This window comes from Apus apus, chromosome 2, assembly GCF_020740795.1.
Source record: "Apus apus isolate bApuApu2 chromosome 2, bApuApu2.pri.cur, whole genome shotgun sequence".
NCBI lineage: Eukaryota > Metazoa > Chordata > Aves > Apodiformes > Apodidae > Apus > Apus apus.
Genome location: NC_067283.1, coordinates 112785818 through 112800236, shown reverse-complemented (window position 1 = coordinate 112800236; position 14419 = coordinate 112785818). Strand labels below are relative to the sequence as shown.

The following is a 14419-nucleotide window of genomic DNA, read 5'->3' as shown; positions in this document are numbered from 1 at the left end:
TGCCTGTGGAAACCAGTTCAGAACAAGTGCACACAAAATAATATCCTAAAGATTGCTGTTTTCCTAAGTCTTTTCTGGTGAGCAATCCAGAAAAAAACAGTCAGAATCCTGTTAGGTAAATTTCTAGTTTTATTAAAAAAAAAAAAAAAAAAGTATTATTTGGAAAACTATTTAAAAGTAATCTTTAGGGGACACAAAGTTGTCTGACATTTTTCTGTATGTTCTTTAAATTATTGTCACGGTTTGACTCAGGATTGGCAATTAAACCAGCAACAACAATGCTCTCTATCCCCTCCCACCCAGGTAGGGAAGGAGAGAGAGAATAAGGAGAGAAGCTTCTAGATTGAAAACTAAACTAGACAGATTTAATTAAATACTAATGATAAAAGAAAATATGTACAATTACATACAAATGTGTTCAGGAATGTACAAAGCCCCTATCACCTCCCCCCACCCTCAGCAACTCCCAGGGCATCTCCTGAGCTGTGAGCAGTTCTGAAATGTCCTGAAGCTGCCGGAGAGAGCGGCAGAGCAGAGAGGACCTGAGGGGAGAGGTATGGGGTCAGGAATGCACAGACCTAGGGATCAATGGTGATGGAGAGATGGAGTCCTTCCCGGATGCTGGCCACGGATAGAAGAGAAGGGAAGAAGAAAAAGGAAGGGTTTTAACTTCCGTCATCTTTGACCTTACACAGAGTCTTACATGTATATATATGTGTATGGAATATCTCTGGCCAACTTTGCTGTCCGTCTAGTCCACTCCTCACTATGGGAGGGCTGCAGATACGACTCTTCTGCTCCTTTACTATTCTAAGCAGATTCAACAAGTACAGCAAAGTGACTTTGGTGTCTCAGCAGTAACATAAACATTCCAGTGTTTTCAGTCCACTAGCTAGAAAACTTGCTACTAGTTAAGAGACCTCACTGAAGGGGAAAAAAGTATCAGTAAAAGGAAAATCGGCTTCATCCTGGCACCCAGGACACTCTTCCTAATAATAGGAGTAATTATCTCAGAAAAAGTTGTTTCTGGAAATATATCACCATACATTTGTGTGCTGCCTACAGAGCAAAACTTGGGAATGTGTAATTTTTAATTCATGAATGCACACATGAACTTCAGTGAGACTCAAAAATGTAAAGTTAAATATGAGTGTGACCATTTGCTGGAGTAGGCCCAAAACTATTTTGCTTTTATAACTGGAGACAAAATATTTTATTAGGACTTTTTTTTGCCCTCTGCTGTCTTCCCTAGTAGACACTCTGTAATTAGAGTTGATGGATAAATCATATTAAAGATGTATGAGGTAGACTAAATTTGATGTGATTCTCATATGATTATATTACTTTGGTTTGCCATTGCCTGTCATTTGAGAATGCTCAGAACTTTTATAAGCTTTATCATTTTAATAAATGCTTCTTTAAACACAGTAGCAGTATAAGGGTGACATCATGTCAAGAAAATTTGGTCGTGAAGTCTTACTAGCTCAAGCTGGCATTCTGAAATCTTGCTGTGAGTGGTCACCATGGGGCTACTGACCTCACTTGGGTAAGGTAGAGAATTCAGGCAAGGAATGTGGAGAGCTCTCCTCAACCACATTTGAATAACAAGGACTTGGTATGGGGTCTGTAGTTACTAGCCCTCTTTTACAAAATACTATGAAAACAGTTATGAGTATGGTAATGGAGTATCCTCATAGTTGAAAAAATTGCATTTATCAGATTATCATATCACATGAACACTGTGTTTTCCTTGCTCTTCTTTATGTTCTCTGCTTATTTGCTTATATACATGAAGACTGAGCATCATTACATGCCATGCCAGGTGTGAGTGGGAGGAACAGGAATGAGTGAGCTGCGCATAAAGCGCAAAGAGCATACGATGTTTTCTGACACATCTCTGAAACTTTCAATTTGCAGGATGAAAGCTCTATGGAGAGTGATGAGTTTGATATGAGTGACTCGACTAGGATGTCAGCTGTGAACTCTGACCTCAGCTCAAATCTGGAAGAGAGAATGCAAAGTCCTCAGAACCTCCAGGGCCAGCAGGATGGTAAGGCTCTCGTTTCATACAAAAAATGTGGTATCGCCTTGTCTTTTTCCCATTCCCGTGCCTTCATTTAGTACCTGCTGTGTCCTTTTCTTAATGGTGTGTTTCATTATGTAATTTAAAATATGTGTTCCCTATGTCTCAGCATGAAGAGGATAAAGTTGAAGGGTTTTTTGCAGGTTAATTTATTTGTTGCTTAGGCAACAGGTGAGTGCTTACACTACTATATGTTAAGTATTATTATTTTACTATTTTTAAATATGTAGTGTTACCATACACAGGCATAAAAGGAAATGAAATTAAAACTTTTCTGAAGCAACCAAACAGGCTGAGAAACTTGGTTTTACTGGTTGAAATGAGGGAGAGGGGTATGGCAGAAGCGTAGTTGTTGGAGAGCTAGGAGTTGGGGTGTTCTATTCAGAAGAAAGGATGAAAAGGACAAACTCAAATAGGGAAAAAGAGGTAAAATAAGATAAAACAGGAGTAGAATTGTAACCTGAATGTTAATTATTTATAGGTTAGCTATAACACAAATCTTTGTTGTTGGTAAAAGAGACAAAAGTTTTACTTTGCACAGAAGATGCACAGATCTGTACTCTGATTCCAGCCCTTCTTACAGAATGAGTTAACTGGGCCTGGTTTGGAGTGAACTTTCTCCTTGGCTGTGGAGTGCACACAGAGCCTGTGTGCTATAGACTGCACCAGTGATTCATGGGTGGCACCTGAATGTGGAACACACGAAGTGCAGGTCTATTCTGTCACTATTAGAAACAGCATGCTGGTGTTCTGTGTTTGTAGTTCCCTAATCATGTGTGCCAATTCAGAAGTGCTTCTTATATTTCTCCTGAACACTAAATATATGGAATTTCGTAGTGAAGCTGGATTCTTTCCACTTTATGTATCTTGGTCAATTGCTGGCTGGTGACCTGTTAGGGTGAGAATGGATGTGCTGCATGGTGGCTGATAGGATCTGGTGATGGGTAGGTCCTTCTGCTGTTTTGCTCTCCAGACAAATAAGGAGGATGATGTCTATGAGAATTTGATAGACCAGATCCTAACCACGGCTGCCTTTTGTCGAAGTGTCCAAATTATCACAACATTTCTGAAACTTTTGAGTTAGTCTACGAATGTTCACTAAAGGAGCAGTTCTGATTCACAAGATGTAGGGAAAGCCAGTTCATTTGATTGTTGAAGTTTGGCTTTTCAGGACTAGTATAATAATAGTGCTAAGTTAGAGTTTTCAGGGATACTTTGGAAGGTGCCATTTTTATGTATCTGGCTTTCAGTGCAAAACTGTTCTTTAGAGGTTTTTGCTTAACTATATACTCCATCTGTTTCACATAGAGATTTTCTTAATAGTTCTATTAAGACAGTGTTTCTTAATAATAATTGTGTGCATATATATGTCTGAAATAGAAATTATAGCTTAGCACAGTAACCTGTGAAGAAATGCCTGCCATACATGTCTTAATACCTGCCACAAGCAGATTCATTTGCCACATCTAATCATATTAGAACATAAGTATGAACAATAAAATGCTGGAAATCTGTCACTAGCTATTTGAAATACCTGGGAAAGAAATGTGCTGTGGTCTTTGAACTGCAGGTAGTGTGATCTTACAGAATTGCTTTAAATCTCTCAGCTTTCCTTGCCTTTCTCCCAGATGGTACTTGCTCACCTTCCTAAGGCAATCCTAATTTTATTTTTATTTTTTTTCTGCATCTTCTGCTAAAGCATCTACTGATAGAGAGATTTGAAATAGCAGCTCTTGCTGCTTCATGGTTTTCCTGTGATGGCTGTTGTCAGGTAGCAAACCTGAGTGTGGCTAGTTATTGCAACAGTGCTTGTTCAGATATGGGAGAAGAGGCTGAAAGAAGAACTAAAAGACATTACAGGAGGAGTCAAAAGAAGAGTGATAGGAGAGGGCAGGAAAAAAGAAGGCTGGAAGGATACAATGAACACAGGAATAGAGGGATGGAAGTGGGAACAAGAAATAGGGAAGACAAAAGGGAACCTAAGTGCATTTAGCAGTACAATCCCTTTTGCTATCACAGCCTTCACTATAAATTTGTATTAATTTAACAATTAATTATAAAATAATCTCACAAAAAATGTCACATAAGCACGAATATGTGTGTCTAAAGTGATTCCTACCCCCTTCCCTCAAACTATTTTTTATGTCCACAAGAGTTTATGTCAGCTACCACATTCAATTTACAGATAAAGACACTTGGCATTTGGCTCATCTGAAATGTCTTTGCTGCATTCTGGCAGGTGAAAACTTAGTGCTGTGTAACGTTGCCTGTGCACACGTGGCTGGGAATACGGTGTCTGTGGTGGATTGGGACAGCACACATCCTCTGCTGCCACTGGGAGAATGATTTGCTAGGAAAACTGCTGCCTAGGGTAGATTAGTGACCCCTCCGGTGTACCTAAAGGTGATGTGTTGTATCGCTCTGCTTACCTGGCTTTCCACATAAGGAGGCATGAGAGTATTTTGGGACATTTATCCTTTTTTTCATGGATTTGATCTGATTTGGTACTAGGATATAAACAGAATCTGTGTACCCTAGAGCAATGCAATAGTGAGCTCAGCCATGTCACTGAGGAATACATGGAGACATCCCTTCCAGTTCAGTTTATCAGAGCATAGTGAAATGCTGATGCTTTCTGTGTAAAAAGAGCAAGATGCTTTCATACCTTCTTCCCTTGGGGCTATACCTGCATTGTATTCTGACAGGTGCTTGGCTTTGGGACTGCATTGCAGAGCTTACACTAGAAAACCTGACCTGAGGGTTCTTAGTGTCTTCCAGTCTAGTAATCTGTGTTCTGTTTCTCACAGTTAGGTCATTTGAACATGAACAGAATAAAAGCAAACATGAGAGCAACCCACAGTATCAGCTGAAAGCAATAGACTTCCTCATCCAAAAATGTCATGGTAGGTAGGAAAAATGCTGGGAAGGAGGGCACAGAGCAGGAAGGTGTGTCTTTGCTCACAGTAGATGGGTGCTGGTACTGCACAAACATCTTGGGCTCTGCAAATGTACTGAGGTTTCATCAGAGTCCCTCTCTAAAGCATATTAAGTTGTAAGTGAATAGGGAATTGAGGAAGAAATGAAAAGTGGGGAGAGTTGATGAATTGTATCCAGAGTACTAAGGTTGCCACAGTCCTAGGAAGGACAGATCCCACTTCAAATTAGCCTTTGTACCCTTTTAAATAACAGGGCCTTGAGTCACACCTGCTGATGAATGGCTGAAAATAGCATCATGAGCACCTGCAGGGCTGCTGTAGCGATGGGGGAGGAGTTGAAAAAGAGCTGTTGCTATTCCCTGTGGAGTTAGAAAAGGAAAGCAGCCCTAATTTGCAATCGGTTTGCTCCCCAGCTGGGAATGGGGTAGGGCTATCTGGTTACCAGTGCCTCAGAGCTGCTTTCCCTTGCAGCCAGCTGGATAATAGAGCTGCAGATTGCTGGTGTGTTTCTTTCTCTTTTGAACTTTCTCCCTTTTCTTGTCCCAATTTTCTTGCTTCAGCTCCCTTGTCCTAAGCTGGTTCTTTGGATCGAGCCCTGTATCCCTCTCATCTGTGGGCAAAGCTCCCTCCCACTCAAGAGCTGTCTTAACTCTCCTTTCTCCTAATAATGCTCCAGGCACTCTGATGGTGCTGGATCAAACCCTTTTGCCCTTGTCTCAGACCACAAACAGCAGGCAAGGTTTGCAAACTGAGTTGGAAATAAAGGTGTTGGTCTTTTTTTTTTTTTTTTAAATTAGTGCTTCAACTTGTACAAAAATTATTCTTGTAATGAAAACTGACCTCCAGATAGGTCAGTCAGAGGGGCAGCAGGAGTTTCTTCCCCGAGGGAAAATGGGACTCTTGGTGCCCTTCCCGGTGAGCTGGGGTCCTGCTCTTAACAGCCAAGTGTGTTTGATCCCTCTCTGTGGTGGTTCATTACTTAGCAAGATGGGAGAGATGTGTAGGGGATGTTCTGAAATTAAGAAAATTAACAACTTTAGAAGTAACAAGGGTTATCTATAAATTTGATTTTTTTGTTTGCTTGTTTTGTGAGCCATCAAAGAAAAATCAGGGATGAGACTTATTTGTCTGTTGCTCAGTGCAAGATGCAGAATTAATGTGTTTTTAATTTATTGCTTATTTATTTTACTGAAAACAGTCCCAAGGAAAAGGACTTGGGGGTGTTGGTTGATAAGAAGCTCAACATGAGCCAGCAATGTGAGCTCGCAGCCCAGAAAGCCAACCATGTCCTGGGCTGCATCAAAATAAGTATGGCCAGCAGGTCAAGGGAGGTGATTCTCCCCCTTTACTCTGCTTTATGATACCCCAGCTGGAGTATTGTGTCCAGTTCTGGAGCCCTCAACACAGGAAACACATGGAGCTGTTGGAGAGAGTCCAGAGGAGGGCCATGAAAATGATCAAAGGGCTGGAGCACCTCTGATATGAAGACAGGCTGAGAGAGTTGAGGTTGTTCAGCCTGGGGAAGAGAAGGCTCCAGGGAGACATTATAGCAGCCTTCCAGTACCTGAAGGACCTACAGGAAAGCTGGGGAGGGATGTTTTATGAGGGTTTGTAGTGATGCAGTGAGGATTAAAGGTTTTAAACTGGAAGAGGTGAGATTTAGGTTAGACAATAGGAAGAAATTCTTTAGTGTTGAGAGTGGTGAGACCCTGGCACAGGTTGCCCAGGGAAGTTGTGGTACCCTCTCCCTGGAAGTGTTCAAGGCCAGGTCGGATGGGGCTTTAAGCAACCTGGTCTAGTGGGAGGTGTCCCTGCCCATGGTGTTTGTGGTAGATACAATTACTGAGTCAGTCATCTAAATATCTGTTTCCTGCATCAAAGCTATGATCTTTACTCAACAGCTTCACCTGAAAGAAGTAACACCAGCAGATTAAGTTGTCAAAACTGTGTGTTGGTGCAGAGTTTGCTCTACTAGTGCTTGCCATTGGTTGGTTCTCTCTGAACTGAGTCCAAGCTGGGTGTTTAATCCATCTTTCCATCCTCAACCAGTTTTACTATTGAACTTCTTTCCATTTTTGTCTTTATTCCACTAAAACTTGAACTCCCTTGTCTTAAAATACTGCCTTTTTTTTTTTTTTTTTTTCTTTTTTCCCCTGCAAAGTAATTTAAGTGAGATGTACGAGTTCAAACACCAACTGCAGGCCAAAGTGCAGACAGATTGGGGATGGAACTGCTGTTGTGGATGTTTTGGTCCTACTTTTGATGTTGAGTGAAGTGAGGGGTAACAAGGCCTACATGAGAGCAGATGACTCCCAGCACTAAACCTATGGCAACCTTTTTGTTGCTAATTAAGAATTTTCAGTGGAAATGTTATTTTACATTAATTTACAAGCTTAATTGTACCTTTGATTTCTGTTCAAGCAGTGAAAGGTTTTACAAATGCATTTATTTTGTATGAGTTCTGAGTCCTCTTCACTTCAGTAAAGGCCTACTAAAGATCAGCCAAAATGTTTGCAGAGTTTGGGTGTATTTACTTCAATGCTTTACTTATTAAGGCCTCAAAACAAAGCAGCTGACATTTATGTGGTATATGGGATGGAGTGAAATTACTACATGAAGTCATAAAGATTTAATAACAGTATTAAAAATAAAATAAAAAGCAGCTTGCCAGTTTTCCTACATGCAACCTCATGTACTTTTAGGAAGCCTTTTCATTTTGGGGATTTTCTGTGGCTTGACTAGTTTTATTTGCAATTTGTAGATCCCCACTAACACAGCTATAATGCTATAAAAGTTGCTTATTATGCTCATACATTATACAAGACAATGGACATGAAAACTTAATAAGCATGTTACTCTAAAGCAAAAAGTCATTTTTGCTTAATGGTGAGGTTTTAGGCAGATTGAGAATGAAGGACGTAGCACTGTTAGCTTATAAAGAGTATAGGAAAACAATTGCTACTTTACTTTTTTTAGGGGTTGTGTTGGTTTTTTTTGGTTTTTTTTGGTTAAATGGTGTCACAACCCGAGTAGGGCAACCCAGGGAGATTCAGATCAGACCCCCTTGCTATCTAAAGTCCTTCTCAGAGAGGAGCCCAGGTGTGGCTGGATCCAACTTTTGTCTCCAACCGGGCCCTTCCAGGGAGAGTGATTAAAATGTCACAGTCCGAGGAAATGCTTGATCGTCCAATATCCCTTGATCACATTGTCACCGTTTGACTCAGTTTGACAACAATGCTCTCGATCCCCTCCCCCTCCCACCCAGGTAGGGAAGGAGAGAGAGAAAAAAAAGAGAGAGACTTGGCTGGATTGAAAACTGAACCGCACAGCTTTAATTAGAATACTAATGGGTGATATGAGAGAATATATATATGTGATCATACAGAGGTGTGGGCAAAAGCCTCTCGCCTCCCCCCCCCCCAGCAACTCCCACAGCACTCCCCTCAGATGAGACAATTCCAAGGAATCCCGGAGCTGCTGCTGGAGAAAGGCAGAGAGTTACGAGGGTCAGGAGGGCTTGAGGTCGACGGGTCGACGATGATGGACAGATGGTGTTTTCCCCGGATGCCGGCCGTGAACGGAAGAGAGGGAGAGAGAAGAAGGAAGGAAGGACATTGTCTTCTGTCATCTCCGACCTTCCCCCGAGCCTACGTAGATACATGGAATGGAATATCTCTGGCCCATTTTGCTGTCCGTCTAAGCCAGCCTCCCACGGAGGGGCCACAGATCTCCCCGCAGTGTCTGAGCCGGCAGAGCAAAGGCACGACCTTGAGAGCCCAGCAATTATAAAAACATTCCAGTGTCTTATCAACCTAGCAGAACATGCAGTTGCTAGTTGAAGAAAGCTCACTGAAAAGAAAAAAAATCAGCAAAAGAAAAACTGGCTTCATCCTGGCTCAAACCAGGACACACATTAAGGTGAAATGACACTCAAGGTCTGTATTTGAATATTGGGTTTAATTAAAACTGTAGAAAGAATACCGATACTTCAATTGTTATCTTAGGCTGCGCGATGATAAAGGCTGACAATTAGATCACAAGAGTACAATATGTATACATTTAAGCTGCACAATCTGAGAAAAAATCGTGGTTAGGCCTTGCATTACTTAATGATTTTAGGAAGGGAGAGGAGGAGAAGAAAAGTTTAGAGAGATAGACAATAGAAAATCATGAGTCCTGGATCCAGCATTGGGCCAGCCAACAGGGGAGAGTTGGTGTCAGTGAGGCTCCCAAAGCCCACCATTGCAGCCCCCTGTTTTATAGGTCTAATTATCTTGTTTCGCAAGGACAAATCACAAACTTGAGCAGCTGGAGAGGATCTCTACCCCCTCCACCCTTATCTCAATCCCTGTACATGCAGCTGCAGGCCATATGCAGACCATCAGTGCAGTCTCCATCCTCTCAGGCAGGCCTTTTGGGATGCAAATGAGACTTTTGTTTAGGGGTTACAATGGGGTTTCGACACCAATTCCAGCAAGTGTAGGTCCTGAGGACTGGTGCCGCACAAATGGCAGACCATTTTAAATTACATTGGAGCTAGGGCCTGGAGAGCTGACTGAATTTTGTGATATATTCGTATCTTCCAGTCTGGCTTGAGCCAGTGAAACTTGCAACATTTTTGGCAACAATCTCACTTCTTATGACTAAGGGTGAAACAGTACTAGTCTTCTGAAAGAGAGCTAAGATACCTGCCTGTCTCATGGCAGTGTAAGAGAGTACAGTGACATCCAGGCAACGTTAGCAATACAGCACCTTATATGCATTGTCTTTTGTGATCTTGCTCTAATTTCCCTGAAAAACAAACCCCAGCTTTATGAACAGGTTTTATCTTTCCCCCATTCTGGAAGACAGAGCAGAGGCAGCAGAGGCTGAATGAGGGTAACAACCACGTCCCCAAAACGAGGGCTGAGACAAGCTGGCAAGAGAGAGTGGGGAAGGTATCTGCTTTGCCTGCCCTGCAATCTGTTCCGAGGATAAGCAAAGGTCTCCTGTCTCTGCAGCTGTCGATCTGCCACTTTTTGCAAGCACCAGCTTCATTGCTGAATAAAGCAAAGACAGCAAGTCACACATGCATGTTTCTGTGCTGAAGTGTTGTCTGACACGTCAAAATCACAAAGGTTTCTTTACACAGGGGGTTAGTTAAAAGATATTGCTCTATGTGAGAAAATTAGTATCATCTCCACCTAAGCAAAGTGGACCTGAGAACCTGGCATACAGTACTAGTATTACTTTGTTTCATTGGAGCTACAGCTGGGGTGGTTTGGCCCATCAGATTGGCTTTGATGTCATACAGTTTGCACAAACCAATACATTTAAGAATGAGGAAAAAAGTACCGAAACCAGGCAGTTGTGGAAATTTAGTTCTACTGGCATTTTAACAGTTTCTTTAGAGATGATACCGTGTCAATACAAAAGGCACCACAAGTGTTGCTGTAATAATGCCTCCTGAGCAGCGTTATGATGTCGGTAATAATGCATTGTCTTGAGCCTGGGCAAGAGCTGGAAGTGTTGGTGCAGCTGCAGCTGCATTGGAAACTTTCAGTCCCTAGCATCGTTAGGGAGAGCTGGGTGGAATTTTCAGCAAAAGAAGTTATTTCGATGTTGTGGCTGCTGACGATGCAGCCGGCGCGAGCACTGTCGTCAGGACACCGCGCTGATCCGTGAGACGCTTCTGTTGTGCAGCAGATGAAAATCTTCCTTTAACTCTCCGTACAACTCAAACTTGGTAAAGAGTTTTAGCTTCAGTGTCTCCCCAGGGACAGCACTTCTGCTTCCCTCCGGATTCCTGGGAGCCGGGCAGGCTGCCCGGACCCTCTCGCATCCCGGGCCGTGCCAGGGCCCCCCAGCCGCGGGAGCGGAACATTCCAGAGCCCCCGCCCCCTCCCCGTCCCTGCTTATCACGGACCAAGCTCCGCCTTCCCCCCCCCCCCCGCCCCAAGCTCCCGGAGCGTCTCCCGGGCTCGTTCCCGTCTCCCGGGCTGATTCCCTGCTCCCGGCTGCCGGCGACCCCCGCCATGCCGCCCCGGCACTCCAGGGCAGCCGCAGGCAAGGCCCCGAAGCAGCGGTCCCCGAGGAGGCAGCGCAGGCTGCAGGCGAGGGAGCGGAGACCCCCGGAGCACCAGGAGCGGGAGGAAGCGGCGGCGGCCACGACCCCCCCGCCGCCCCCCGCGGAGGGCGAGGGGCCGAGCTCGTGCCCCAGGTGCGGGAAGAGCTTCCAGGACGGCTTGGAGCTGGCCGAGCACCAGCGCGTCCACGCCGGCTCCAAGCCCCACGTCTGCCCCGACTGCGGCAAGAGCTTCCGGGACAAGGCGAACCTGGTCCGGCACCGCCGCATCCACACCGGGGAGAAGCCCTTCACCTGCGGCGACTGCGGGAAGAGCTTCAACGACAAGTCCAACCTGACCCAGCACCGCCGCTTCCACACCGGCGAGAAGCCCTACGCCTGCCGCGTCTGCAGCAAGACCTTCACCGACAAGTCCACCTACAACCGGCACCAGAGGGTCCACACCGGCGAGAAGCCGTTCCGCTGCGGCTCCTGCGGCAAGACCTTCACCTGCAGCTTCCACTACAAGCGGCACCTCCGCCGGGCGCAGGCCCGGGGCCGCTGGCCTTGCGCCAGGGCCGCCCACCCCGAGCCGGCGCTGGACGACGGCGCGGAGGCTCCGCCCGCGGCCGGCACCCCCGGGGACCCAGCGCTCTCCCTCCCCCGGAGCCCCGAGGTGGTGAAGCGCGGGCGGGCCCCCAGCGACAAGAAGCCCTACGGCTGTCCCCACTGCCGGAAGCGCTTCAGCCTGGCCTCAGCGCTGTCCCAGCACCGCCAGGCGCACAGCGGCAAGAAGCCCCACGTCTGCGGCGTCTGCGGCAAGAGCTTCAGCCGCAGCTTCCACCACAAGCGGCATCTGCAGACTCATGGCTGCGGGGAGTGCCCCGATGCCCCCCTGCCCCCTTAGCCCTGGCCCCCCTTCCCCCCCGCCCCTTCAACGGCTGGGATGAGGAGAAACCTCCTGGAAGCTGCTCTCGGCCCTCCGGTCGTCCGTCTGTCTGTCCAGGGCTCTGGCAGCTGCTGTGCCACTGGGATGAGCCCAGGGTGGGAAGGGGCAGATACACAGACCCCCGCCTCTGTCGGGACAAATGTGCTCAGATGGCGGGGGGGGGGCACACTCATCCCGAGTGACCCCAGGGGACCCTTTCTGGCAGGCTGAATCCAAATCCTCTATTTTGGACCAATTTGCTTCGGGGCTGGGGGCTCCCACCCTCCTGCTCCCCCAACCTGTGGCAGGGAGCAGCAGCAAAAGTGCTCTCTCCCCATGAATGCCTGTTAGTGATAATAATTCTGGGGATTTATCCTGTCTGGTGATGCCACCTGGGCTGATCTTTGCCTGGGTTCGGGTGGGTTCTTCCCACTGCTTTGGTGCTTTACCTGGTCGTAAAGGAGAATATCTTTCTGAATTATATTTAAAAAATCCACCTCAACTTAATGTCCTTTTTTATTAAAACAATTAAAAAAAATATGGAGTGTTGATCTGCTTGAGGGTAGTTGAATCAATGGGCTGAGGCCAATTGCATGAGGTTCAATAAGGCCAAGTGCCAGGTCCTGCATTTCGGTTACAAAGACCCCAGGCAACACTACAGGCTGGGAGGAGAGTGGCTAAGTGGAAACTTCTCCCTGGTGGAAACCACTGCCTGTTGGAAAAGGTCCTGGGAGTGTTGGCTGACACCTGGCTGAGTGTGAGCCAGCAGTGTGCCCAGGTGGCCAAGAAGGCCAGCAGCATCCTGGCTTGTATCAAGAATAGTGTGGCCAGCAGGAGATGAGGGTGATCATGCCTGAGTACTGTGTTGAGTTCTGGGCCCCTCGGTGTAAGAAGGACATGGAGGTGCTGGAGTATGTCCAGAGGAGAGTTACCCACCTAGTGAAGGGGCTTGGGAACATGTCCTTTGAGGAGACCCTGAGGGAGTAGGGATTGTTTGGAGAAGAGAAGGCTGAGGGGAGACCTCATTGCTATCTACAACTATCTGAAAGGAGGTTGTAGGGAGGTGGGTGTTGGCCTCTTCTCTCATGTAAATAACGAGACTAGAGGAAATGGGCTGAAGTTGCACCAGGGGAGGTTTAGACAAGATATCAAGAAGATTTTCTTTACTAAACAAGTGCTGAGGTGCTGGAAAGGGCTGCCTAGGGAAGTGGTGGAGTCACTGTCCCTGGAGGTATTTAAAAACAGTGTAGAAGAGGTGCTTCAGGATGTGCTCTAGGGGGTTGGGTTTTTTTTTGTTTTGTTTTTGGGCAGGTGGGGACTGACAGTTGGACACTGTTATCTTAGAGGTCTTTTCCAACTGGGACAATTCTGTGGTTCTGTGGTTCATGTCAAGTGGAGGCATGGCTAAGCCAGAACTTCACTAACTTGGTGCACCTGCCTAATGGGTCAGCGAGGTCTCAGAGCAGGATTTGAACATGAGCACCCCTCTGACTGAACTGTATCAACTGTGTTACTTTTACAGTTAACTCTATTCAGGTGTAGCGTTACTGTATTTTCATTTTCTAGTTGCAAGCATCTTGTGAGTTAGCTGAGCTGAATGTCTCCTCTCTGCTCCATTGTGCTTCTGTGTGACTTCTCTCATCTTTTTATAACTTGTATTCTTTTTTTTTTCTTTTTTTTTTTTTTTTTAATCCTATACTGTGATTCATTTCAGAGACTAAAATATTATTAAACACAAATTATGCATTGAGCAGATTCTCTGCTACAGTCTGCCTGGTCTGTTGCGACCAGGGAACAATCCCATTTCCCGCACCACCTTCCCAGCTGCACAACTGTCACTTTCTAGTACGCTTGCCTTGAACAATTGAGTGTGGCTTGTAATGACAATAATTGCCTCAAAATTGTTTGTCATGTTTGCCTTGTTAGCAACAAACTACTAAGTGCTGGATACAATCAAGTTCTCAGCTATTACTCCATAATTACATCAGGGAATACTTGCAGCCAATAATAGCTGAGAAATTAGAATTATCTTTTCACAAGTAATGCTAAAATGCTTACATGACCATTCAGTCTATTCAGAGCCTTTCTTTTTACATCAGCAATCTAGTGGTAAGTGAAGCCTACCCCTGTGTATAAGACTAGCCACAGACCTGAGGCCTTTTGCACTTTCAAAAACAGGTCTGCAAGTTGCATTGGTGTCAGACGGGCCGTGTGCCAAGAGGTATTTCACTTTGGCAATAATACTAACCAACCAAGCTCTCTCTTCCTTTTGCAGGCACCAAAGGGAGCCAGTTTGCTTTTGATTTCAGTATGCATACCCTTGTAACTAAGCTCAGCAGGACTTCTGAAACCATTGGTTTGGTTTTGGTTGATTTTCTGGGTTCTTTCCCCTTATTTTAGCATCTCTCAGGCTTTTCCCTCCCATTTCC

General features: G+C 45.5%; 2 protein-coding genes across 5 annotated transcripts in view; both read left to right on the top strand.

Annotated features, from left to right (window-relative positions):
- NOL4 (nucleolar protein 4) overlaps window positions 1-14419 on the top strand; it is a 201266-nt gene that overhangs the window by 53390 nt on the left and 133457 nt on the right. For all 4 annotated transcript variants that reach the window (XM_051611489.1, XM_051611487.1, XM_051611488.1 and 1 more), the window contains exon 5: window positions 1918-2050. In XM_051611489.1, the coding sequence (XP_051467449.1) occupies window positions 1918-2050 (133 nt within the window). The remainder of the gene's footprint in view (window positions 1-1917; window positions 2051-14419) is intronic.
- ZNF397 (zinc finger protein 397) lies at window positions 10991-12497 on the top strand. The gene has a single exon (XM_051611490.1). It carries the CDS (start codon window positions 11034-11036, stop codon window positions 11967-11969), a length of 936 nt encoding a protein of 311 aa, XP_051467450.1. The 5' UTR covers window positions 10991-11033; the 3' UTR covers window positions 11970-12497.

Bases quoted from the DNA above. Each gene is read 5' to 3' on its own strand.
- ZNF397 (XM_051611490.1), top strand. From the start codon at position 11,034: ATGCCGCCCCGGCACTCCAGGGCAGCCGCAGGCAAGGCCCCGAAGCAG.